Here is a 23,376-nt window from a genome sequence, read left to right as displayed (position 1 = left end):
AGCCTGGGCACGGTGGCTCACGCCTGTAATCCCAGCATTTTGGGAGGCTGAGGTGGGCGGATCACCTGAGGTCAGGAATTTGAGACCAGCCTGGCTAACATGATGAAACTCCGTCTCTATTAACTGGGTGTGGTGGTGAGCGCCTGTAGTCCCAGCTACTCAGGAGGCTGAGGCAGGAGAATGGCTTGAACCTGGGAGGCAGAAGTTGCAGTGAGCCGAGATCGCACCACTGCACTCCAGCCTGGCAACAGAGTGAGACTCTGTCTCAAAAAAAAAAAAAAAAAAAAAAAGAAAGAAATTAAACAGAAAAGAAATGAAGCCTGACTTCAAGAAGTTCCAACATAGCATGGAGGAGGAGTGCAGGGAGCACAAGGGGGTGGGTGTAGGGGGGCGTCTCTATTGTGTACTCAGGGAAGATGTCCTTGATCTGATTAATTATTCAACCAAAATGACAGGCTGGATTCTAGGCACTGGGAGTACCCTGAAGGGGTTTCCAGTAAACCTGTCCTCTGCATTGGGTCTTGGAGGATAGGGGGAATTTGCCCAAGGAAGAAGGGGAGAAGAACATTCCAGACAGAGGGAGAAGTCTGGACAAAAAGGGTGACTGGCCTGCTTGGAGAACAGGAAGTCATCCAAGTGGCTATAAGAAAAGGTAGGGAGGAGACATGGAGGAGTTTGGGGGAAGGCTGTGAAGAGTTTTGAAGGTCAAGACAGGGAGTTTAATCTTGGTTCTTTAGGTCATAGGGAGCCCCAGTCAATTTTAAAATCAGAGGAGCCAAATTTATTTTATTTTTATTTATTTATTTTTTGAGACGGAGTTTCGCTCTTGTTGCCCAGGCTGGAGTGCAATGGCATGGTCCCGGCTCACCGCAACCTCTGCCTCCCAGGTTCAAGCAATTCTCCTGCCTCAGCCTCCCAAGTGGCTGGGATTACAGGCATGCAACATCACGCCCGGCTAATTTCGTATTTTTAGTAAAGATGGGGTTTCTCAGTGTTGTTCAGGCTGGTCTCGAACTCCTGAACTCAGGTGATCCACCCCCTCCCCGGGCCTCCTAAAGTGCTGGGATTACAGGTGTGAGCCACTGCTCCCAGTCAAAACCCCATCTTAAAAAAGAAAGAAAGGAAGGAAGAAAGATAAATCTAGCTATAGTATTGAGCTATATGGGACGGAATAGAGGAAGAAAAAGAGACCAATGGGGGGAATGTGTTATAATTTAAAGACTTTAAGCTCTGGCTCAACTTGAGTTGAATTATTTGGAATTCCCAGAATATATCCGACTGTTTCAAGCCTTCCTAAATGCTCTTCCCTGTGCCTGGGATGCCCTTCCCTCAGTGTCGGTCTTGCTACCTCCCATTCATCCATCAGTATTTTAGCCAAACATCAACAATGTCAGGTTGATCCAGGTGTCCAACTCTGAGCTCCCATGTGATCCTGAGTAGTACGGGCATTTAGCAATCTTTTCCTGATTTGGAAGCACTGTAGTAGTGCCTTCTGGGCCTTCTCCACCACCCAAGTGGTAAGCTCCTTGCAAGCAAAGCTTCATCTGATACATTTTAGTGCCCTGACTCCCAGCCCTCTCCTGTCTTCCCCCACAGAAGCCCTAGAACTGGGCTGCAGCTGACCACTGGGAAGCCAGGAAAGACTGTGAGACCAACTGTATGCGATGTTATCCTGAAAAACGCGAAAATGGAGTGGCAAGTCCTGAGATCCACCAGCTAGTGTTGAGGCCTGGCATCCCTTTCTGGGAGGCTTCCTGTGAAAGCCAGTGGCATTCTGCAGACGTGAGGTCATACTTCTGAATATGCAGCAAAATACTGGGGCCAAACGCTTTGACAAATGAATTGAGGCTAGAGAGGTGGAGAAGTGGTTTGGCAGCAGGGCTGTAACCACAATACCTAACATGGGTAAGTCACCAGGTGGCAGGCTCTGAGCTAAAATCCATCTGATTGCATCTTCATGACAGTACTGTTTATAGATAAAGAAACAGAAGCCAGCCGGGCATGGTGACTCACACCTGTAATCCCAGCACTTTGGGAGGCTGAGGCAGATGGATCACCTGAGGCAGGGAGTTTGATACCAGCCTGACCAACACGGAGAAACCCCGTCTCTAATAAAAATACAAAATAAGCCAGGCGTGATGGCGCATGCCTATAACCCCAGCTACTCAGGAGGCCGAGGCAAGAGAATCACTTGAACCCAGGAGGCAGAGGTTGTGGTGAGCCAAGATATTGCCATTGCACTCCAGCCTGGACAACAAGAGCAAAACTCTGTCTCCAAAAGAAAAAAAAAAACAGAAGCTGCAAAGGGTTAGGTGTTAGAGGACATGTACACAGATAGAAGGGGACACTCAGTCTGGCTGCCCAGATGACAGAAGAGAGGTTGTCAGTCCAGGTTTCTTTGTAGCAAACAGCAAGCTTGCAAGCTTGGTGGAGGTGATGCTGTAGGTATGGGGAAGGGAACTCAGGAAGAAAAGAAAGACAGGAAAGCAGCATAAAGGCTTGCAAAAAAAAAAAAAAATCAAAAACAAACAAAAAGCAGACAAATCAAAAGAGTCTGCAGCCAAGTCCCTGACAGTCAACACTGAAATGGACTTGAGCCTTTATCTTGAGGAAGCATCCTTGGTATTAAAAACTCATAAGAGGCCCGGGCACAGTGGCTCATGCCTGTAATCCCAGCACTTTGGGAGGCCGAGGCAGGTGGATCACCTGAGGTCAGGAGATTGAGACTGGCCTGGCGAATGTGGGGAAACCATGCCTCTAATAAAAATACAAAAATTAGCTGGGCGTGGTGGCGCACACCTGTTAGCCCAGCTACTCAGGAGGCCAAGGCAGGAGAATCGCTTGAACCTGGGAGGTGGAGGTTGCAGTGAGCCAAGATCACGCCACTGCACTCTAGCCTGGCAACAGAGTGAGACTCCGTCCCTGAAAAAAAAAAAAAAAATTAGCCAGGTGCAATGGCGTGCACCTGTAATTTTAGGTACTCGGGAGGCTGAGGCAGGAGAGTCGTTTGATTCTGGTTGCAGTGAGCTGCGATCGCACCACTGCACTCCAGCCTGGGCTATAGAGTGAGACTTCATCTCAAAAAAAAAAAAAAAGAAAGAAAAAAATACTTCAAAATACTAATAGTGTAATAATCAACTGCACCTCATAGTTTGCTAAGCACGTTTGCATTCCTTATACCTCTGAGCCCTCCAAGGCTGTGAGTGGCATCATTCCCCCGTTACAGCTGAGGACCCTGAAGTCAGAGGCTGTAACTTGAGGAATGGGCTCAGAGCAGATCCTGGCACTGAGCCCAAATGTGATAAGAAGAGAGACAGGTGGGTCCAATGGCAGACCTATAGTCTATCCAGAAATGACATTCCACATATGGTTAATAACTCCTAGAGATGGGAGTGAGGGGTGAGCATGCCCTTTTGAGGTTAAATTAGTTAATATATATTAAAATATTAAGATGAAAATAAATTATGCCTTGCTCAATAGTATTAATGATAGAATTTCTTGTATAAAAAGAAATTACAGAAAGAACCAGAATACAAACTCTAACGATTTGTTGTTTATGTACAGATGTATAGCAAAATATATACACAAATTTAAAAAATAAAATGCTGAGCTAAACTCTACCATGCAAATTCAAGAAAAGTAAAGGGCTTCAATTATAATATTTGGAAAAGACAAGTTTAAGCTAGAAATATTAAAAGAGGCAAAGAAGGTACGAAAAGGCATAGTTTTTCTTGTTTTTTTTTTTTTTTGAGACGGAGTCTTGCTCTGTCACCCAGGCTGGAGAGCGGTAGCATAATCTCGGCTCACTGCAACTTCCGCCTCCCGGGTTCAAGTGATTCTCCTGCCCCAGCCTCCCAAGTAGCTGGGATTACAGGGACACACAACCATGCCCAGCTAATTTTTTGTATTTTTACTAGAGATGGTGTTTCACCATTATGGCCAAGCTCGTTTCGAACTCCTGACCTCAAGTGATCCGCCCACCTCGGCCTCCCAAAGTGCTAGGATTACAGGCGTGAGCCACTGTGCCGGCTGAGTTTTTCAATATATCTCTATTAAATATATATGCCCCAAACATGATACTTATTTATTGATAATTTATACCCTGCCTATTTCTCAAAAATGACTTGAGAAAAACTGCACAACATAGCGACAATACACATACAGAAATTAAAAGTGAAACAGGAATACATAAAGATATAACACACAAAAATCAAACTATGATTAGATCAGGTAAATGAGTGTTCTGTTTTGGTGTCACAGAGGCATTTAAAAATATAGTAAGTACTACAGATCTTTGTTCCAGCAAAATTCCTTCATGCACATACCCAGCTTTGTTTGATCCCTAGGGGTCTACAACCACTAAACCCCTACATGCTAAAGACTCCTAGGCAGGCCATAGACCCCAGGTTAAGAACTCTAAAGTAAATGAAAGTCAGAGAAAAGTATGGATTTGAACAAAATAATGAAAAAATGGAGTTAACAAATAGAAGTGGTAGAACAGAAACACATTTTGAGATTACACAAATGCTTTTATAAAAATTGATAATATATCCAGGCCCAAAGAAGTCCTATGGACACTTAGAAATGTTGACACCACATACAATAAGAGATAAGCAGCAATACCCTAAGCATTCATCACTTAGAAATATATATATATTTTTTGAGACAGAGTCTCACTCTTTCGCCCAGGCTGGAGTGCAGTGGCGTCATCTCAGCTCACTGCAAGCTCTGCCTCCGGGATTCACACCATTTTCCTGCCTCAGCCTCCAGAGTAGCTGGAACTACAGGTGCCCACCACCACGCCCAGCTAATTTTTTGCATTTTTAGTAGAGACGGGGTTTCACCGTGTTAGCCAGGATGGTTTGATCTCCTGACCTCGTGATCCGCCTGCCTCAGCCTCCCAAAGTGCTGGGATTACAGGCGTGAGCCACCGCACCTGGCTATTTTTTGTTTTTGTTGTTGTTGTTTTCCCAGAGACGGAGTCTTGCTCTGTCACCCGGGCTGGAGGGCAGTAGCACAATCTCGGCTCACTGCAACCTCCGCCTCCCAGGTTCAAGCAATTCTCCTGCCTCAGCCTCCCCAGTAGCTGGGATTATAGGTGCCTGCCACCGTGCCCAGCTAATTTTTATATTTTTAGTAGAGATAGGGTTTTACCATGTTGGCCAGGCTGGTCTCAAACTCCTGACCTCGTGATCCACCCACCTCAGCCTCCCAAAATGGGATTACAGGCACACACCACGATGCCCAGCTAATTTTTTGTATTTTTCCCATCTCTACGAGTTATTAACCATATGTGGAGTGTCATTTCTGGATAGACTATAGGTCTGCCATTGGGCCCACCTGTCTCTTTTCTTGTCACATTTGGGTTCGGTGCCAGGATCTGCTCTGAGCCCATTCCTCAAGTTACAGCCTCTGGGATTACAGGTGTGAGTCACCAAGCCCGGCCCACTTAGAAATATTTTTAAATAATAACACTTGGGCAAAAGGAAATTCTTAATACTATAACAAAAAACACCACATATCAAAACTTACGGAGTGCAGACAAAACTGTAACTCTAAGAAGGAGGAAAAAAAAATGGCCGGGGGCGGTGGCTCACATCTGTAATCCCAGCACTTTGGGAGGCCAAGGTGGGCGGATCACAAGGTCAGGAAAGCGAGACCATCCTGGCTAACACGGTGAAACCCCGTCTCTACCACAAAAAATTAGCCGGGCATGGTGGTAGTACCAGCTACTCGGGAGGCTGAGGCAGGAGAATGGCGTGAACCCGGGAGGCAGAGCTTGCAGCGAGCTGAGATCATACCACTGCACTCCAGCCTGGGCGACAGAGCGAGACTCCCTCTAAAAACAAAACAAAACAAAAATCATAGACCAAAGTACCTACATTTACTTCAAATATTTAAAATATGATTAATTATATCTAAGTAATCTTAGAATTATAAAGTAAAAAAAACAAACAAAAAGGAGAGAGAACACATATATGCTGACAAAACAAAGAGATTAGTAAATAAAAGCAAGAGTTGGAGTTTTGTACTACTCAGCAACATCTAAGTAAACCACTGCCGTAAAAAGAAAAAAAAAGAACAAAAACAAAAACAAAGAACAACTAAATTAAAAGATAACTGATTAAAATATCGCCAGGGATGATCTTTTATAACTGTACACTGTTTGAGAATCTAAATAGAATAAGAGGGTTTTAAATAAATATCTAATAAGCCGGCCAGGCGCCATGGCTCACGCCTGTAATCCCAACACTTTAGGAGGCCAAGGCAGGCAGATCAGGAGGTTAGGAGTTTGAGACCAGCCTGACCAACATGGTGAAACCCCATCTCTACTAAAAACACAAAAGTTAGCCAGGCGTGGTGGTGCGTGCCTGTAATCCCAGCTACTCAGGAAGCTGAGGCAGGAGAATCACTTGAACCCAGGAGGCAGAAGTTGCAGTGAGCCGAGACAGCACCACTGCACTCCAGCCTAGGCGACAGTGAGACTCTGTCTAAAAAAAGAACAAAAAACCCCCTATAAAACAAGGAAAGAATTTGAACAGAGGGAATGAGGCTCTGGGGCTCTGGTCATACTTCCAAAAAAGAAAAGTACCTGGTCTTATCATGTTTATCTGTTAACCCCTGGGGGAGAGGGGGATCTTCATCTCCATGTTACACAAAAATTAGAAAAAGAGAGGGAGGGAGAGGAGGAGAAAGTACATATTTCAAAATGCAAGAACAGCACAGAATTATGAGCTGGGAGTGATGCTGGAGTGAGCAGGGGTGGCCTGAACTCCATGTGCTCAGAGTGGGTAAAGCAGGTTGGCCGAAACAAGGGTTTATGTGCAGAAAAGCTCCTGAAAGTTGGTTTTAAGGAGAGTGGTGACTTGTGCAAAGTGATGCTTTAAAAATCAATTTGGCTGGGGTGTGCAGGAAGGATGGGGAGGGAGAGACCAAAGGTAGGTAACAGACATTTGCCAGATGATAACGGTGGGGGAGAGGGGCAGGGGTAAAGAGGAGGTAGATCTTTCAGGGGCCCCTGCTTGATGTCACCTGCTGTCCCAACTGCATTCTAGCATTCTCTCTTCACTCTTGATAGAGACAGACCTGAAATGAGGCCACTTGCAAGCAATGCCCAGGGCACCACCCAGTTGGTCCAACTGGTCACACAGAGGGTTCTGGTGGACAATGGAGTGCTGGTTAAACGTTAAATGTTTCACATACATAGCAAAGACAGGGGCTGGACAGAGGCATGACTGGAACTCCCACCATGACCTCTCCAGCCCATCATATCTGTCATTTGGAAATCTCTGGCCTATCAAGCCCAACTTAATTATGGCTTTCCCATGTTTATTCATCAAAACTAGGCATAATGGCCATGCTGAGCTTCTGATCAGCTGCAATAGCCAGTGTTACCATGATGAGGTTATGTTAGCTCAGCCATAAATGTTTAGGAAACTTCAAAACAGACTAGACTGCCTCCTTCCCCACTAGCTCTAAGGAGCCCGAGGGAAGTCAGGACTAAAGAGATCTCCGAAATCCCAGACAAACACTTTCCAAGCGCTCAACTGACCATCACTGCCTGAGCCCATCCCTGAGGCTCCGGGTACAGGGAGCAGGGAGTGGGGGCACTGAGACAGAATGGCCTTCAAGCTCTGCTCAGCCAAAGCCAGCAGGCTGACATTGGAAGCTGTCAAGAGATGCATAAAAGCCCAGCACAGGCTGGGTGCGGTGGCTCATGCCTGTAATCCCAGCACTTTGGGAGGCCCAGGCAGGCAGATCATGAGGTCAGGAGATTGAGACCATCCTGGCCAACATGGCGAAACCCCGTCTGTACTAAAAATACAAAAAATTACTCAGGCATGGTGGCACGTGCCTGTAGTCCCAGGTACTCAGGAGGCTGAGGCAGGGGAATCGCTTGAACCCAGGAGTCGGAGATTGCAGTGTGCAGAGATCACACCACTGCACTCCAGCCTGGAGACAGAGCAAAACTCCATCTCAAATAAAAAAAGCCCCGCACAGGGCCCACAGCCTGGCTGCACACTAGGAAGTTATAATCACCTGGGGAGCTTTAAAACCTGCCACCACTGGGGCTGATTGAACTGGGCCGGGTGGGACACAGGCAATGGTACTGTTTAAACAAGCCCCACATGAACTCCTAGTTGGCAGGCGGGGAAGACAGAATAAGGAAGCGCGGAATGACACTGCTGCTACAGGAGGCACAGGATGGCATCCAAGAGGACGTGTCCTTGTGTGGGACAGTGCATCCACAGGCATACACAGCCCAGGCTGCAAGGGGCGGAGGGAGGGAAAGCCCTCTTCAGTAAGACGTCCCACCGCTCACAAACCAGATGGGAACATCTCTCCAGTCCGCAGAAATGCACAGGGGTGGGGCAGGGGTCACTCTGGGAATCTGTCCTCAGTCACCATGACTGCTCACAGTGGCCAAAGCACTTTCACCATGGCCGCATTCTGAATGGCAGCCTGGCACCAACCCTTAGAGGCACGTGGCCAGTTCCCATTACCCCAACTCTTGGATGGGGAAATGGAGCCTGGGGAGGTTACAGAACTTGTTCAAGTTCACGCAGCTAGGAGGGGGTGGAACTAGGACTTGAACCCAGACCTTCTGATTAGAACACGGCCTCCTCCAACAAGCCACCCAGCTTCCCAGGTCCCCTGACGCTGGGGTAGGAGGGCTGCGTCATTGTCAGACCAGACCAGACCCAGGCCCTGCTAATGTCCAAGGCACACTGTGGTCTTGGGGACACTGTGTCTCAGGGAGGGGTTATTCCTGGAGGGCAGTCACGTCCAGTGCCCAGGCTGAGTCACAGCTGGGTGTCAAACATCCTCCGGCCAACAGGATCAAATCTCTATCCTCCTATAACAGAGCTGTCTGAGGGAAACTGCCCTAGGGCTAAGGAGAGGGTTAAGAGACCATGCCCAGGGGCTCACCACCCTGTATCCCCCAATCCCAAGCCCCACCCTCCAGACCTGCCTTTGTTCTGCAGACCTGTTTTGGTTGTCCCCACCAATGTCCAACCCAGTGAGAAAATTACTTTGCTGCTGACACTTCTACTTTTGAATTCATTTTTCTTCCACTGATTTGGACTGTGAGTGTGGTTTCTGTCTTCTAAAAGTGCCAGACTGCAGCCTGATTTAAAGAGTTCATTTGATATTTTCCTGGGTTTAACTCAACTTTCTCCCTCTTGGCATTTATTCTTCTTCTGGATTCTGGGAAAAGCAAAGACAGAGTAAAATGAAAATCTGTAGGCTTGGGAGTCAAATGCAAGAAGGAGAAACTGAAAGCCAGCTCTCTTTTCCAGCTGCCCTCCCTATCGCCCCGACTTCTCTTCCATGCAGAAAACCTGCTGAGAGCTGGCGTGCTTGGCCGGGGGCCATGTGGGGCCTTCCTGCTAGTGGGATGTTCAAGAGCGCTTAGGTTGGAGGGTTTCCATTCAGCATCAGGGAGGTAGGTGGGGTCTTGGAGACCATGCGATGTGGAATAAGGGCTCCATCTAGCACAGGCTTTCAAGCTTTGTGTGGGCTCCTCTTTCTATAGCTTCTCCCCAGAATGAATCTTCTGATGGCGAATCAGGTGCGAGCTCCCCCGGAAGGACTTGCCACACAGATTGCACACATAGGGCTTCTCTCTGGTGTGGGTTTTATAGTGCTCGATGAGGGCTGACCGGTGCCGGAAGGCTTTGCCACACTCGCAGGTGTAGGGCTTCTTGCCAGTGTGGATTCTCTGGTGCTGGATCAGCGCAGAGCTGTGGCAAAAGGCCTTGCCACACTGACAGCACTCGTAGGGCTTCTCACCGGTGTGGATGCGCTGGTGCTCGATGAGGGAGGAGCTCTGGCTGAAGGCCTTTCCGCACTTTTGACATTTGTAGGGTTTCTCGCCGGTGTGGGTCTTGCGGTGCTCAATGAGGTTGGAGCTCTGGCTGAAGGCCTTCCCACACTCATCGCATTTGTATGGTTTCTTCCCAGTGTGGATCCGCTGGTGTCGGATGAGGTGTGACCTGTGACAAAAGGCTTTCCCACAGAGATCGCACTCGTGAGGTTTCTTTAGGGTATGGATCTTCCGATGCTGGCTCAGGCCTGAGCTCTGGTTGAAGGATTTCCCACATTCCTTACACTGATAAGGTCTCTCTCCTGTATGAATCCTCTCGTGTTTTCTGAGGCTGGAGCTCCGGCTGAAATCCTTCCCGCATTCCCTGCATTCGTAGGGCCTCTTTCCGGTGTGGATCTTTTGGTGCTGTGTGAGGGCTGAGCTCTGGCGGAAGGCCTTCCCACACTCCCGGCACTCATAGGGCTTCTCCCCGGTGTGGATGATCTGGTGCCTGAGCAGGTGGGAGCTCTGGCTGAAGGCCTTCCCGCACTCACAGCACTCATAGGGCTTCTCCCCAGTGTGGATCACCAGGTGTCGGAGCAGGTGCGAGCTCTGGCTGAAGGCCTTCCCACACTCTCGACACGCGTAGGGCTTGGCTGGTTGTGGGGTTCTGTGAAGCGTGTTAGGTCCTGAGTCCCCTCTGTCTGTTTCTGCACAATCGCATGGACTGGGTTCTTCACTGTGGATTATCTGACATACGCTGAGGTCAGATTTCTGGAGAAAGGTTTGTCCGAAGAGCTCATCATCCTGGGGTCTGGTTCCTGGGGGGATACTTTGATGCTGAACAGGGCTTGAGCACAAACTGAAATTCCCCTCGTAATCATCATGTTCTTCGTCTTGCTCACCAAGAGGGATCTCCTTGTAGATCACAGCCATTTGCTCCAAACCTCTTTCCTGAAGAAAAGGGTCCCCCAGGTCCTCCCCTGGGAAAAGTCCTCGTTGTGACTCTAACCTGTTCTCAAATGCAAAGGTCTCACCAAACTTGGTTGCTGGGGGAACCTCCATTGTGAATCTGCTATCATCCCCAATGGTTGTATTTCTTTAAAAATGTTCTTCTTTGGGCTACACTTAATGTTCTGACAATCTGAAAAGAAAACAGGAACGCTGTCAAGTCAGCAAGTCAAGCAGCTCATGTCCTAGAATGCCAGCTTCCTGTCCTAGAATCTAGAAATAACCAAATATGCATAAGACACAATCTTGCCCTGAAGACGATCCCAAATGAGTTAGAGGCAAGTTTTGCTTAGCACAGACAACTGAAGGCAGACAGACAGACACAATCAAGTGCCACATCATGGTGTCCTAGACTCTACGGGCTGAAGGTGTTCAGAAAGGTGAGCTAAAACAGGAAGTGAGGGCTGGGCGCGGTGGCTTACACCTATAATCCTAGCACTTTGGGAGGCCGTGGCTGGCAGATCACTAGAGGTTAGGAGTGACCAGCCTGGTCACATGGTGAAATCCCGTCTCCGCTAAAAATACAAAACAATTAGCCGGGTGTGGTGGTGGATGCCTGTAATCCCAGCTACTAGGGAGGGTGAGGCAGGAGACTCACTTGAACCTGGGAGGCAAAGACTGCAGTGAGCAGAGATCACCCCACTGCACTCCAACGTGGGTGACAAAGCGAGACTCTGTCTCAAACAACAACAACAACAACAACTAGGAAGTGGGGCCACTGCAGAAAAGGAGCAAGACTCCAGCTACTGGGTGACAGAAAGAGAAAGAGAACTCTTCCCTTACCCTACTTCAGCCGCACTCCCTCCAGCCAAGTGCCCCAGCCTGGGAGTCAGCATAGCTGCTGTTATTCTCACCCAACTGGTCCCCTCCTATCTACTTCCTGAGGCTGCATGGGCAGCGTCTCTGTCTCTCAGTCCTCACTGCCACTCTGCAGCTCAGGCTTCAGTGCTACCTCCTGGGATCTTTTTAGTGCTCACCTCCAAACTAGCTGCTGACCTCTGGTTTCCACCTCTCCCTCTGGTGCATGCCCTACACTAACAATAGAGTCAAATATCTAAAACGTAAGCCCGATTATGGATTATGGTGGTTCCCTTCTTTTCTTTTTTTTTTTTTTTTTTTGAGATGGAGTTCACTCTTTCGCCCAGGCTGGAGTACAGTGGCGCGATCTTGGCTTACTGCAACCTCTGCCTTCTAATTTCAAGTGATTCTCCTGCCTTGGCCTCCCAAGTAGCTGGGATTACAGGTGCCCGCCACCATGCCTGGCTAATTTTTGTATTTTTAGTAGAGACCGGGTTTCACCATGTTGGCCAGGCTGGTCTCAAACTTCTGACCTCAAGTGATCTACCTGCCTCAGCCTCCCAAAGTACTGGGATTACAGGCGTGAGCCACCGTGCCCGGCCTGGTGGTTCTCTTCTTAGGATCTTGTGACAGCCCAACTCCTTCACACCTGGCCCTTCCAATCCACCTCCTGCCTGTCTCTCCTATACACTTCTTCTTTTTTATTTGAGATAGGCTCTCGCCCTGTTGCCCAGGCTGGAGTATAGTGGTGTGATCTTGGTTCACCGAAACCTCTGCCTCCCAGGCTCAAGTGATCCTCCCACCTTAGTCTCCTGAACAGCTGGGACTACAGGTGTACGCCACCACACTCTGCTAATTTTTTTAATTATTTCTTTTTGTAGAGATGAGGTCGCACTGTATTGCCCAGGCTGGTCCCTCCAACACTTCCAATTTTCCAGCTCGATGACTAATTTGCACTCCTGTTGTCTGGTCCTAACAGGTAAGGACCATTCTCAGACTGCCACTTGCTCAGCCTTCAGGACTTGTCCAAATGTCCCCTTTTCTTTGCACCCTCAGGTTGTTCACCATCTCAGGCCCTCACCATTAGCTTGAAAATCCCCTAAGGGCAAATACTACACTCCTTCATTTCAGAAGCTCCAGCCCCCAGCACAAAAGCATAATTCCAGTGAACAAAGTTGTTGAATAAGTGATCAAATGGAGGAAAAGCCCTTTGTTTTTGTGCTAGAACTGTCACTTTTTTTGGTCAAAGAACACTTTAGTCAAATAAGTCAACTGTCTAGGACAGGGGTCCCCAACTCCCAGGGTGGGGGACAGGCACCGGTCTGTGGCCTGTTAGGAACCAGGCTGCAGAGCAGAAGGTGAGTGGAAGGTGAGCGAGCATTACAGCCTGAGCTCTGCCTCCTATCAGATCAGCAGCGGCATTAGATTCTCATAGGAACTCATACCCTATTGTGAACTGTGCATATGAGGGATCTAGGTTGTGCACTCCTCGTGAGAATGTAACACCTGATGATCTGAGGTGGAACAGTTTCATCTCAAAACCATCCCCCATGTCCCCCACCCATTCAGGGAAAAATTGTCTTCCGCAAAACTGGTCCCTGATGCCAAAAACGTTGGGGATCACTGGTCTAGGAGATACAAATAAATAAAACAGACAAAAGCAGAGCTGCTCCAGTTGAAGGATGGCGCATTAGCAGGGACAATGAAGGAAGCTAGAACAGCCCACTCAGCACTCCCCCTCCCAGCTGTGGCCCCTGAAGAAGCCCCAAAGAGCTCTATTCAGAAACTTCTGTGCTAGATAAAGGCAAAGTCTTCAGGTGACACAATAACGATAACAACAGCTCATATTCACTGAGCACCTACTATGTGCTAGGCATTAATAGGTCCTTCATGGCACCTCATTTAATCTTCACAACTCTATACAAAGGTACTATTATCCTTATACTGAATCTAGGGAGTAACTGCCTTAAAATATATATATACTAAATTAACCAGAATAGTCAGAACTCATTTCTACTTGAAAAAAATTTTTTTTTGTTGAGACAAGGTCTCACTCTGTCACCCAGGCTGGAGTGCAGGAGTGGAATCACCGCTCACTGCAGCCTTGACCTCCCAGGCTCAACTGATCCTCCCACCTCAGCCTCTCAAGTAGCTGGGACTACAGAGGCAAGTCAGCACACCCAGCTAGTTTTTTATTTAGAGATGAGATAATATTATGTTGCCCAGGCTAGTCTTGAACTCCTGGGCTCAAGCAATCCTCCCACCTCCACCTCCCAAAGTGCTGGATTTCAGGCATGAGCCACCATGCCCAGCAGAAATGATTTTTTTTTTTTTTTTTTTGAGACGGAGTCTCACTCTTGTTGCCCAGCCTGGAGTGCAATGGCGCAATCTTGGCTCACTGCAACCTCCGCCTCCTGGGTTCAAGCAATTCTCCTGCCTCAGCCTCCTGAATAGCTGGGATTACAGGCACTTGCCACCAGGCCCGGATAATTTTTGTATTTTTAGTAGACACGGGGTTTCACCATGTTGGCCAGGCTGGTCTCAAACTCCTGACCTTAGGTGATCCGCCCGCCTTGGCATCCCAAAGTGCTGGGATTACAGGCGTGAGCCACCACGCCCGGCCCAGAAATGATTTTTTAAAATGATTTTTCAGCCAATAGAAAGACTGGATGTATTTTAAAAAAGGACTGAACTAAAGTATTTTCTTTTTCCAGGACGGAGTGCAGGGGTGTGATTACAGCTCACTGGAACCTCTGGCTCCCGGGCTCAAGTGATTCTCCCATCTCAGCCTTCTAAGTAGCTGGGACACCATCCTGGCTAACACAGTGAACCCCGTCTCTACTAAAAATACAAAAAAATTAGCCGGGCTGGGTGGCGGGCACCTATAGTCCCAGCCACTTGGGAGGCTGAGGCAGGAAAACGGTGTGAACCCAGGAGGCGGAGCTTGCAGTGAGCAGAGATCGCGCCACTGCACTCCAGCCTGGGCGACAGTACGAGACTCTGTCTCAAAAAAAAAAAAAAAAAAGAAAAAGAAAAAAGAAAAAAAGAAAAGAAAAGAAACAAAAGTAGCTGGGACTACAGGCACGTGCCACGCCTGTCTAATTTTTGTACTTTTTGTAGAGACGGGTTTTCGCCATGTTGCGCAGGCTGGTCTCGAATTCCTGAGCTCATGCGATCCACCCATCTTGGCCTCCTAAAATGCTGGTATTACAGGCATGAGCCCCCTCGCCCAGCCCTAAAGTATTTTCAAAAATTCTTAGATCACTTCAACTCCTCTCCCCCTCCCCCTCCTCTTCAGCAACCCATAATCTCCAACGCTTCCAGCTCTCTCACTCAATTTATGCTTTTCGACCTCATGAAATCCAAGCCATTTTTACTCTAGTTCTCCTTTGCCAGTTCCACCCCTTCTCCATCCAGCTTAGACTCTCTCTATACTATGCGAGTCACTTAACTCTCATGCTCCAGCACCATGCTCCTCACCTCCTCGTCCGGCTGCAACTAGCCGCTAAGTCCCAGCCTTCTCTACCAGTTCCTCCTAAGTTGTTAAATGTTGCCAAGAAAAATCATACAACTATGTATGGCATCACGACAAATTTCGAGTTTCTGATTTCAGCTGGGACCTCAGCTCTGGCATCCGACGACCTCCTCATTGCCAAGTCCCTCTCTTCTCAGTCCTCACCTTCCCACCCCATCTGGCACTGCTCTCCAATACCTCCTTCTCAAAACCCTTCATTTCAGAGGTTGCAAATTGGCAGCCTGGAGATCCTGCTACGTTATGTTTGGCTCTCGAAGAGTTCGGCTTTTCCTGTTCATTTTCCTTAGTTGCCAATATTTAAAACTCAGTAGGTTTCTGGCTTTCTCTTGAAAAACGAAGATGTGACAATATCCCTTCACCCGCCCACATTGCCTACCTGGGTGCATGAAAGCTTTGAGCTACCCCCACAACCCCATCCCCACCCTCGCTTTCTTCCCTTGGCTTCTGAACGCTTTCTTCCCAATTTTCATGCCTTCCAAGTTCTCTTTCTTGATATCTTTAGATTGCAACTCTTCCTCCTCCCACCTGTTAAATCCTGATGTTCTCAAACTTCCCTCCGTAGAGGTTTTCCATTCCCACTACGTAGCCCCTACACGCTGAAGTCTCCACTCAGGATAAAAAGTTGGCAACCCTTTATCTGTCTCCCACAACATGTTAAGTGTTTTTGGACCCAAAATGCAAAGGTCTGCAACTCCATGCTTCCCACCTCTGTCAGGGCCTTCTCCGGGTCCTTCTGCATCTGTCATCCCATCCTCCAGAGAGTCCCTAGGGCCTGGGCACCCTGCAAACCCTTAGTGTAGTCAAGGTTTCCTGGCTGGGGGCCCAAGAGTGGCCACGGACCCGCACACGCTGCCCAGGCGGCGACGTGGCGCCCCTACAGGTTTCCCCGCTATTGGGGACACGCGCACCCAGGGCCACCGGAGAGACAGGTGGTCAGGCGGACTTGAGTCACACCGACGGACGCGGGGCCACTCACCTGGGCCGGGGCGGGGCAGCTCACCTGGGCCGGGGCGGGGCCGCAGGCGGGCGGGGCGGGGCCGCACCTGAGCTGCTCCAACCCGCGGCCGAGGCGGCCGACGCTGCCTTGCTCCGCTGCAGCTGCGGACGCTGCGCCCGCGGCCGCCCTAGAGCCCAGAGCCCCGCCCCCGACCCGCGGGCACTTCCGGGACCACTCTAGGCCGCGCGGAGGTCCCGGCGTCTCGGTGGTCCCACCGCGCCGGGGTTTGCCGCGGATAGCCGCCCGAGCCCCGGAACATAAGGACCCGAGTCAGGAGAGCCTCTCCGGTCGACATGGTGGCTCTGGCCCTCCGGGAAACAGAGATGGGCAGGCGTTGGCAGGAGAGTAGAGGAGGAAACAGGTCGGGACGGGCGGGCGGACCTCGAGCCGCCGGCACTCGGGGAATCTGCGCTGGGGCTGGGTGCAAGCCAGAAGCTACTGAAGCAGCTGGGGTCTTCAGGGAAAGGAGAGTGGAGCCCCAGAGCTGTCGACCCTGTCACTCTACACAGGCACCGGGGTCCTGTTAGGATCTGCCTCCCTCAACCTGTTTCAAGGGTAGCCCTGGTCCTGCCTGCCCTCCCCGCCCCCAACAGAAAGAGATGAGAAGGGGCAGGCGAAGAGCTAGGAGTGTCTGCGGGACCATCCCAGGACCCTGAGCCCTGCAACTCTCTGCATCCCAGGGCTGACTTCGACCTGAAGCGCGGTCTCTCAGGCGCAGTGGGAGGGAAGAGGAATGTGTTACTGAAATCTGCGCCCCCCCTGGCCGGGCGCAGTGGCTCACGCCTTTAATCCCAGCATTTTGGGAGGCCGAGGCGGTTGGATCACGAGGTCAGGAGTTCGAGACTCAGCCTGACCAACATGGTGAAACCCTGTCTCTACTAAAAATTAGCCAGGAGTGGTGACACGCGCCTGTAATCCCAGCTACTGAGGCAGGAGAATCGTTTGACCCTGAAAGGCGGAGGTTGCAGTGAGCCAAGATAGTGCCATTGCACTCCAGCCTGGGTGACAGAGCGAGACTCATCTCAAAAAAAAAAAAAAAAAACAAACATCTCCACCCGCTCCTTGCTGCTGATGGCAAGACTGACTCCTCCACCCAGTATTCTGCCCATGCCCGCCCCAGCTCAGGTGCAGCTGCCCAGCTTGTGGGAGAGCTTCCCTCCACAGACCTTGGCCCAATCACAGGACATCAGGAGAACACATTGTCCCGAGAAAAGAGATTCTGCCCCAGCCGTCTGCCCACCTGCCTTCAGCACCCTCAGCCATGGCGCTCGAGTGCCCCCGCATGCTACCTACACACACCTGCCTTCCTGCCCCATCAGTGCTCTGTCGGGCCTTGGGCACAGACTCCAAGGGGTAGGCAGTGGCTGCCCCTCCCCAAGCCAACAGCCTGAGCTTCATGGGGACCAGCCACCCTAGAGCCATAACCCTTGGACCATAACCAACCATGCAGAGTTGGGGGCATCAAGGGCTGGTTCCTTTTTCTCCCTCCAGCTCCTCAGGTCACAGGAAGGTCAGGCTACCAGTTTGATTCCCCAGGGGGCCAGGGGGGAGTCTGGGCCATGCCCCAAGAGTCTCAGGTGCTTCCTCTTTGACAACAGTCCCCAGAATCCCCATTCCCCCGCACACTGCACCCCACCCCAAGAGTGGGTCTTCAACTCCCAGACCCACCACAGTCACATTTTTCAGCCAGGATCTCATGACCCTCACAATAGCTGTTGTTGACATGTTGAATATTATTAACCCATTTTACAGAGGGGAAGCAAGGCTCAGAGAAAGTTAAAAACGGACCCAAGGTCAGGGGCAGAAACGGGAGGCAGAGGGGAGGCACTCCTCTCACACCCCACCCCTAGGGACCAAAGCCGTAGCCAACAGAGCAGTAGTAATCCGCGTCATCTTCAGGCTGCACGGGACTGATGGTGAGGACACAGGCATTGTGGGCCTCATCCTTGGCTGCAGAGAATCGATCAGGGATGTCAGCAGGCCGGTGGTGATCCTCCTCCGAGCGGTAGTAGAGGAGATATCGAGGGGCACTGCCTGCCCGCTGCTGGTACCAGGACACACCATAGTCCCTGATGGTGACGTGCTGGGGGCTGAGCGTGCAGGAGAGTTGAGCCACTTGGCCTGGGAAGACCAGCAGTGCATCCGGCTGGGCCAGGACTGTCTGGGAGACTGAGAGACACAAACCCACTCAGGCCCAGCCTGAGCTCCTTCTCTCCCACCCCTGCCCTATGAAAACTTGGTTGGACTCCATGGAGGCTTCCAGTTCCAAAGGGCTCATAGCCCAGTGCTATGGGATTAGCAGTGAATGGGGCGCAGGAGGCCTGGTTCTGTGTGACTTAGGGTGCCCTCTCTGGACCTCCATCTCCCTTTGTGAGTGAGGGATTTGGAGTTAGCCCCCAAGTCCCCATTAGTGCCATACCCTAAAGGATCCGTGTTCAGTTAAAGGCCCAGAGCTCAGAAGGTTGGACTAGCAGCCTCTAGGTCCCTCTGCTACCCACCCACGTTTCTGAAGAACTGCACCCCTCCTCCCCCACTTCCCTGCCCACTTCACTTCAGCTCTTCCAAACCCTGAATACAGACTAACCAACCCCAGGAACCTCCTGGGCTGTCCCACACATCTACTCAGCCTCAGGCAACTGGCTGCAGGGACCCTCTCAGGGAGGTTAGATTGCCTCAGGTCCTGTGGGGTAGGGACCAGCCCACAATAGCTTCCCCTGTGAAAAACTAAGAAGGAGACCCAAAGTCAGAGTCCGGGGCTCTAGTGATCTGGTTGTTCACCAATGGGAAAATCAAAACCCACACAGGGAAGTGATTTGCCCCAGGTCAAGGGCAGAGCTGCCTGAAGCCAGGTCACCCCTCTACCTCAATACCCCATCCAGCCAGGCGTGGTGGCTCAAGCCTATAATCCTAGCACTTTGGGAGGTTGAGGTGGGCAGATCACCTGAGGTCAGGAGTTTGAGACCAGCCTGACCAACATGGAGAAACCCTGTCTCTACTAATAATACAAAATTAGACAGGTGTGTTGGCGCATGCCTGTAATCCCAGCTACTCAGGAGGCTGAGGCAGGAGAATCACTTGAACCCGGGAGGTGGAGGTGCATTGAGCCGAGATTGCGCCATTGCACTCCAGCCTGGGCAACAAGAGCAAAACTCCGTCTCAAAAAAAAAAAAAAAATACCCCTCCCAGCACCTGCTCTACTGTCCCCATCCATTTGCCTCCTTGCAGGGGCCTTCTGGGTTCAGTACTGTTCCCCACCCCACACCCAGGTGAGTGAGGCCCAGGGAGGATTCACCTGACAGGAAGGTCCCCATCAGAAGGAAGCTGAGGCACCAGCAGGCCATGGCCAGAGGCAGGGAGGCAGGCAAGGAGAAGTTCTGCAAGGCTATATGCTCCAGGTGCTTTGGGGCACAGGGCTGGGAAGACCACTGGACCACAACAGAGCATGCAAATCAGCCTATTGACTGAGGAAGGAGGGGTGGTGACTGGCGCCCAATGGCCAAGCCCCATCTTCCCAAATGCCAGGGTCCTGGCACCACAAGGCCTTCCAAGAACAGGAGCCCGGCCTGGCGCGGTGGCTCAAGCCTGTAATCCCAGCACTTTGGGAGGCCGAGACGGGCGGATCACGAGGTCAGGAGATCGAGACCATCCTGGCTAATATGGTGAAACCCCGTCTCTACTAAAAAATACAAAAAAAAATAGCCGGGCGACGAGGCGGGCACCTGTAGTCCCAGCTACTCGGGAGGCTGAGGCAGGAGAATGGCGTAAACCCGGGAGGCGGAGCTTGCAGTGAGCTGAGATCCGGCCACTGCACTCCAGCCTGGGCGGCAGAACAAGACTCCGTCTCAAAAAAAAAAAAAAAAAAAAAAAGGAACAGGAGCCCAGAAGTTCTCATGTGCAGTTATAGCAGGTAGAAATCTACTTTTTTTATTGAGGTACAACTAGCATACAGTAAAGTGCATAAATCTTAAGTGTATAGCTTGATGATTTTATGTATATGTATGTATGCTCGCACATGCACGCGTGTGCACGCGTGCGCGCGCGCGCACACACACACTCCTGCAACCTCCACCCAGATCAAGATTTAGAAAATCTCAGCTGAGGGCGGTGGCTCACGCCTATAATCCCAGCACTTTTGGAGGCCGAGGAAGGCGGATCACTTGAGGTCAGGAGTTCAAGACCAGCCTGGCCAACATGGTGAAATCCCATCTCTACTAAAAATACTAAAATTAGCTGGGCATGGTGGCGGGTGCCTGTAGTCCCAACCACTGGAGAGGCTGAGGCAGGAAAATTGCTTGAACCAGGGAGATGGAGGTTGCAGAGAGCCAAGATCACACCACTGCACTTCAGCCTGGGTGACAGAGCGAGACTCTGTCTCAAAAAGAAAAAAAGAACATCTCCATCTCCCCAGAGGCCCCCTCAGTTAATAATGACCTGCACCCTCAAGGGAATCATCATTCTGACTTCTATCACCTTAGATTAGTTTTTGCCTGCTCTAGAGCTTCAACTATAAGTGGAACGACAGTGTGCCCTCTTTTGTGCTGCTTCTTTTGTTGAACATGATGAGAGTGATCCATGTGTGTGCAGCAATATTTCATTCATGCCCATAGCTGTGTGTAATCCATTGTGTGAATGCACCGTAATCATTTTCTCCATTCTCCTATTGTTAGACATTTGGATGCTCTCCAGTCTTTGGCCATTACAAAGAAAACTTCTGTGAATGTCTCTGTCCATGTCTTTTGGTGCACTCATTTGTGCTGGAGAGACACCCAGGAATGGAGCTGCCAGACAGCAAGGAAAGAATACATTTAGCTTTACTAGGTCTGCTAGGGTTCCCCATGTGTTTGTATTAATCTGGTCTTCCACCAGCAGAGTAAGAGAGTTTACAGTGACTTCGCATCCTTGCCAGCACTGGACATTAATTATCACAACCTTTAATTTGCCAGGATTCCAAGTAGATGAGGTGGTTTTGAACTTGGGTTTGAATCCTAGCTCCTGCTCTTCTTAACTGCATGACTTCGGCCAAGTTACTTCCCCCTACTGTGCCTCAGTTTTCTCATCTGGAACATGAAGTTAAGCATAATGCCAGCCTGAGGATTATGAAAATGCAAAGATGGGACCTATTTGCTAAGTGCTGGCCACAGGGGGTGGATTAACCATGTCATTTATTTTCTGTATTCCAATGCTCTGTAATCTGGGGACTTGTTGACCATTGTGGGACTGACCCTCCCAAGGTTACCCAGTCTCTATAGATAGTAAATAACTCTTTTTCTTTTTTATCAGACAGAGTCTCGTTCTGTCGCCCAGGCTGGAGTGCAATGGCGCTATCTCCGCTAACTGCAACCTCTGCCTCCCGGGTTCAAGCGATTTTCCTGCCTCAGCCTCCCAAGTACCTGGGATTACAGGCATGTGCCACCAGGCCCAGCTAATTCTTTTTGTATTTTTAGTAAAGATGGGATTTCACCACATTGGCCAAGCTGATCTCAGTCTCCTGACGTCAAATGATCCATCTACTTTGGGCTCTCAACGTGCTGGGATTACAAGCATGAGCCACCTCACCCAGCCATGAGAGTAAGTAACTCCTCTAAAAGCATGCTTTTCAAACGCAAGTCAACTAATCCCAACCCCCTCAACTCCCTCCTTAATCTGCTCTTATACTCCACCTGCCCTAATCTCTCCAGGTCTACGCACCAGACAACTAGGGACAGCTCACACTCCAGAATCCACTTTAATTATTCAGTCCTAAACCTGCCAGCCCAGCCTTGGAAACCACAATAGAGGCCCTTGCCCACAGTTTCGCCCACTCCTTCTGCTTCCTGTGTGGCACACCTTGGTGTACTCCCTTTTTTAGGGGAACTTTGAGTAACAAACTATCTTTTCTTTTCTTTTTTTTTTTTTTTTGAGGCGGAGTCTCGCTCTGTCGCCCGGACTGGAGTGCAGTGGCCAGATCTCAGCTCACTGCAAGCTCCGCCTCCCGGGTTTACGCCATTCTCCTGCCTCAGCCTCCCGAGTAGCTGGGACTACAGGCGCCTGCCACTTCGCCCGGCTAGTTTTTTTTGTATTTTTAGTAGAGACGGGGTTTCACCGTGTTAGCCAGGATGGTCTCGATCTCCTGACCTCGTGATCTGCCCGTCTCGGCCTCCCAAAGTGCTGGGATTACAGGCTTGAGCCACCGCGCCCGGCCACAAACTATCTTTTCTTTCTTTCTTTCCTTTTTTTTTTTTTTTTTTGAGACAGAGTTTCAGAGTTTCGCTCTTCGTTGCCTAGGCTGGAGTGCAGTGGTGGGATCTCAGCTCACTGCAACCTCTGCCTCCCAGGTTCAAAGTGATTCTCCTGCCTCAGCCTCCCAAGTAGCTGGTATTTTTTTTAGTAGAGACGGGGTTTCACCACGTTGGTCGGTTTCACCGTGTTGGTCTGGCTGGTCTGGATCTCCTGACCTCATGATCTGCTCTGCTTCCCAAAGTGCTGGGATTGAAGGCAACCGATTGATCACAAACTATGTTTCAATGACACTTTCCCCCTGCTCCACCCCTCCCCTCCCCTTCTCTTTCCTTTCTTCTCTTCTCTTTTCTTTTCGTTTCTCTTGAGACAGAGTCTCGCTCTATCGCCCAGGCTGGAGTGCAATGGCAGGATGCTCGGCTCACCACAACCTTCACCTCCTGGGTTCAAGTGATTCTCCTGCCTCAGCCTCCTGAGTACCTGGGACTACAGGCATGCACTGCCATGCCCAGCTAATTTTTGTATTTTTAATAGAGACAGAGTTTCACTGTGTTGGCCAGGCTGGTCTCAAACTCCTGACCTCGTGATCCACCTGCCTCGGTCTCCCAAAGTGCTGGGATTAAAGGCGTGAGCCGCCACGCCCGGCCACAAACTATGTTTTCAATGGCACTTCCCCCCTCCCCTCCCCTCCCCTTTCCTCCTCTCCCCCCCTCCCCTCCCCTCCTCTCCTCTCCTCTCCTCTGCTCTGCTCTCCTCTCCCCTCCTCTCCTTTCCTTTTCTTCTTTTCTCTTTTCTTTTTGTTTTTCTTGAGACGGAGTCTCGCTCTGTTGCCCAGGCTGGAGTGCAGTGGTGCGATGCTTGGCTCACAACCTCTGCCTCCTGGATTCAAGTGATTCTCCTGCCTCAGCCTCCTGAGTACCTGGGACTACAGGCACGTACCACCATGCTCAGCTAATTTTTGTATTTTTAGTAGAGACAGAGTTTCACTATGTTGACCTCGTGATCCTCCTG

General features: G+C 50.2%; 2 protein-coding genes across 4 annotated transcripts; both read right to left on the bottom strand.

The window, feature by feature from the left end:
• Positions 1–7,315: 7,315 nt before the first annotated feature.
• ZNF70 (zinc finger protein 70) lies at positions 7,316–17,518 on the bottom strand. 3 transcript variants are annotated; one of them, XM_010369835.2, is made up of 2 exons: positions 15,859–16,240; positions 7,316–10,952 (listed from the first exon to the last, which is right to left on the bottom strand). In XM_010369835.2, exon 2 carries the CDS (start codon positions 10,871–10,873, stop codon positions 9,533–9,535), a length of 1,341 nt encoding a protein of 446 aa, XP_010368137.1. In that variant the 5' UTR covers positions 10,874–10,952; positions 15,859–16,240; the 3' UTR covers positions 7,316–9,532. The 3 variants fall into 3 exon arrangements, with proteins under 3 accessions (XP_010368137.1, XP_030770669.1, XP_030770668.1); XM_030914809.1 differs by lacking the exon at positions 15,859–16,240 and adding an exon at positions 17,449–17,518 and having other exon boundaries at positions 8,281–10,952; XM_030914808.1 differs by having other exon boundaries at positions 8,281–10,952; positions 16,129–16,226.
• Positions 17,519–17,862: 344 nt separating this feature from the next.
• On the bottom strand, positions 17,863–19,574 carry VPREB3 (V-set pre-B cell surrogate light chain 3). Its single transcript, XM_010369838.2, has 2 exons — positions 19,442–19,574; positions 17,863–18,318 (listed from the first exon to the last, which is right to left on the bottom strand). The coding sequence occupies exons 1-2, from the start codon at positions 19,488–19,490 to the stop codon at positions 17,996–17,998; spliced, it is 372 nt and encodes a 123-aa protein (XP_010368140.1). The 5' UTR covers positions 19,491–19,574; the 3' UTR covers positions 17,863–17,995.
• Between the last annotated feature and the right edge of the window lie 3,802 nt (positions 19,575–23,376).

This window comes from Rhinopithecus roxellana, chromosome 13 (genome assembly GCF_007565055.1).
Source record: "Rhinopithecus roxellana isolate Shanxi Qingling chromosome 13, ASM756505v1, whole genome shotgun sequence".
Taxonomy (NCBI): domain Eukaryota; kingdom Metazoa; phylum Chordata; class Mammalia; order Primates; family Cercopithecidae; genus Rhinopithecus; species Rhinopithecus roxellana.
This window is presented reverse-complemented; position numbering and strand designations above follow the sequence as displayed.

Excerpts from the sequence above, each read along its gene's own strand:
- VPREB3 (XM_010369838.2), bottom strand. The coding sequence starts at position 19,490 with ATGGCCTGCTGGTGCCTCAGCTTCCTTCTGATGGGGACCTTCCTGTCA. Across the intron at positions 18,319-19,441 it reads GATGGGGACCTTCCTGTCAG|TCTCCCAGACAGTCCTGGCC; the intron begins GTGAATCCTCCC and ends TGTGTCTCTCAG.
- ZNF70 (XM_030914809.1), bottom strand. The coding sequence starts at position 10,873 with ATGGAGGTTCCCCCAGCAACCAAGTTTGGTGAGACCTTTGCATTTGAG.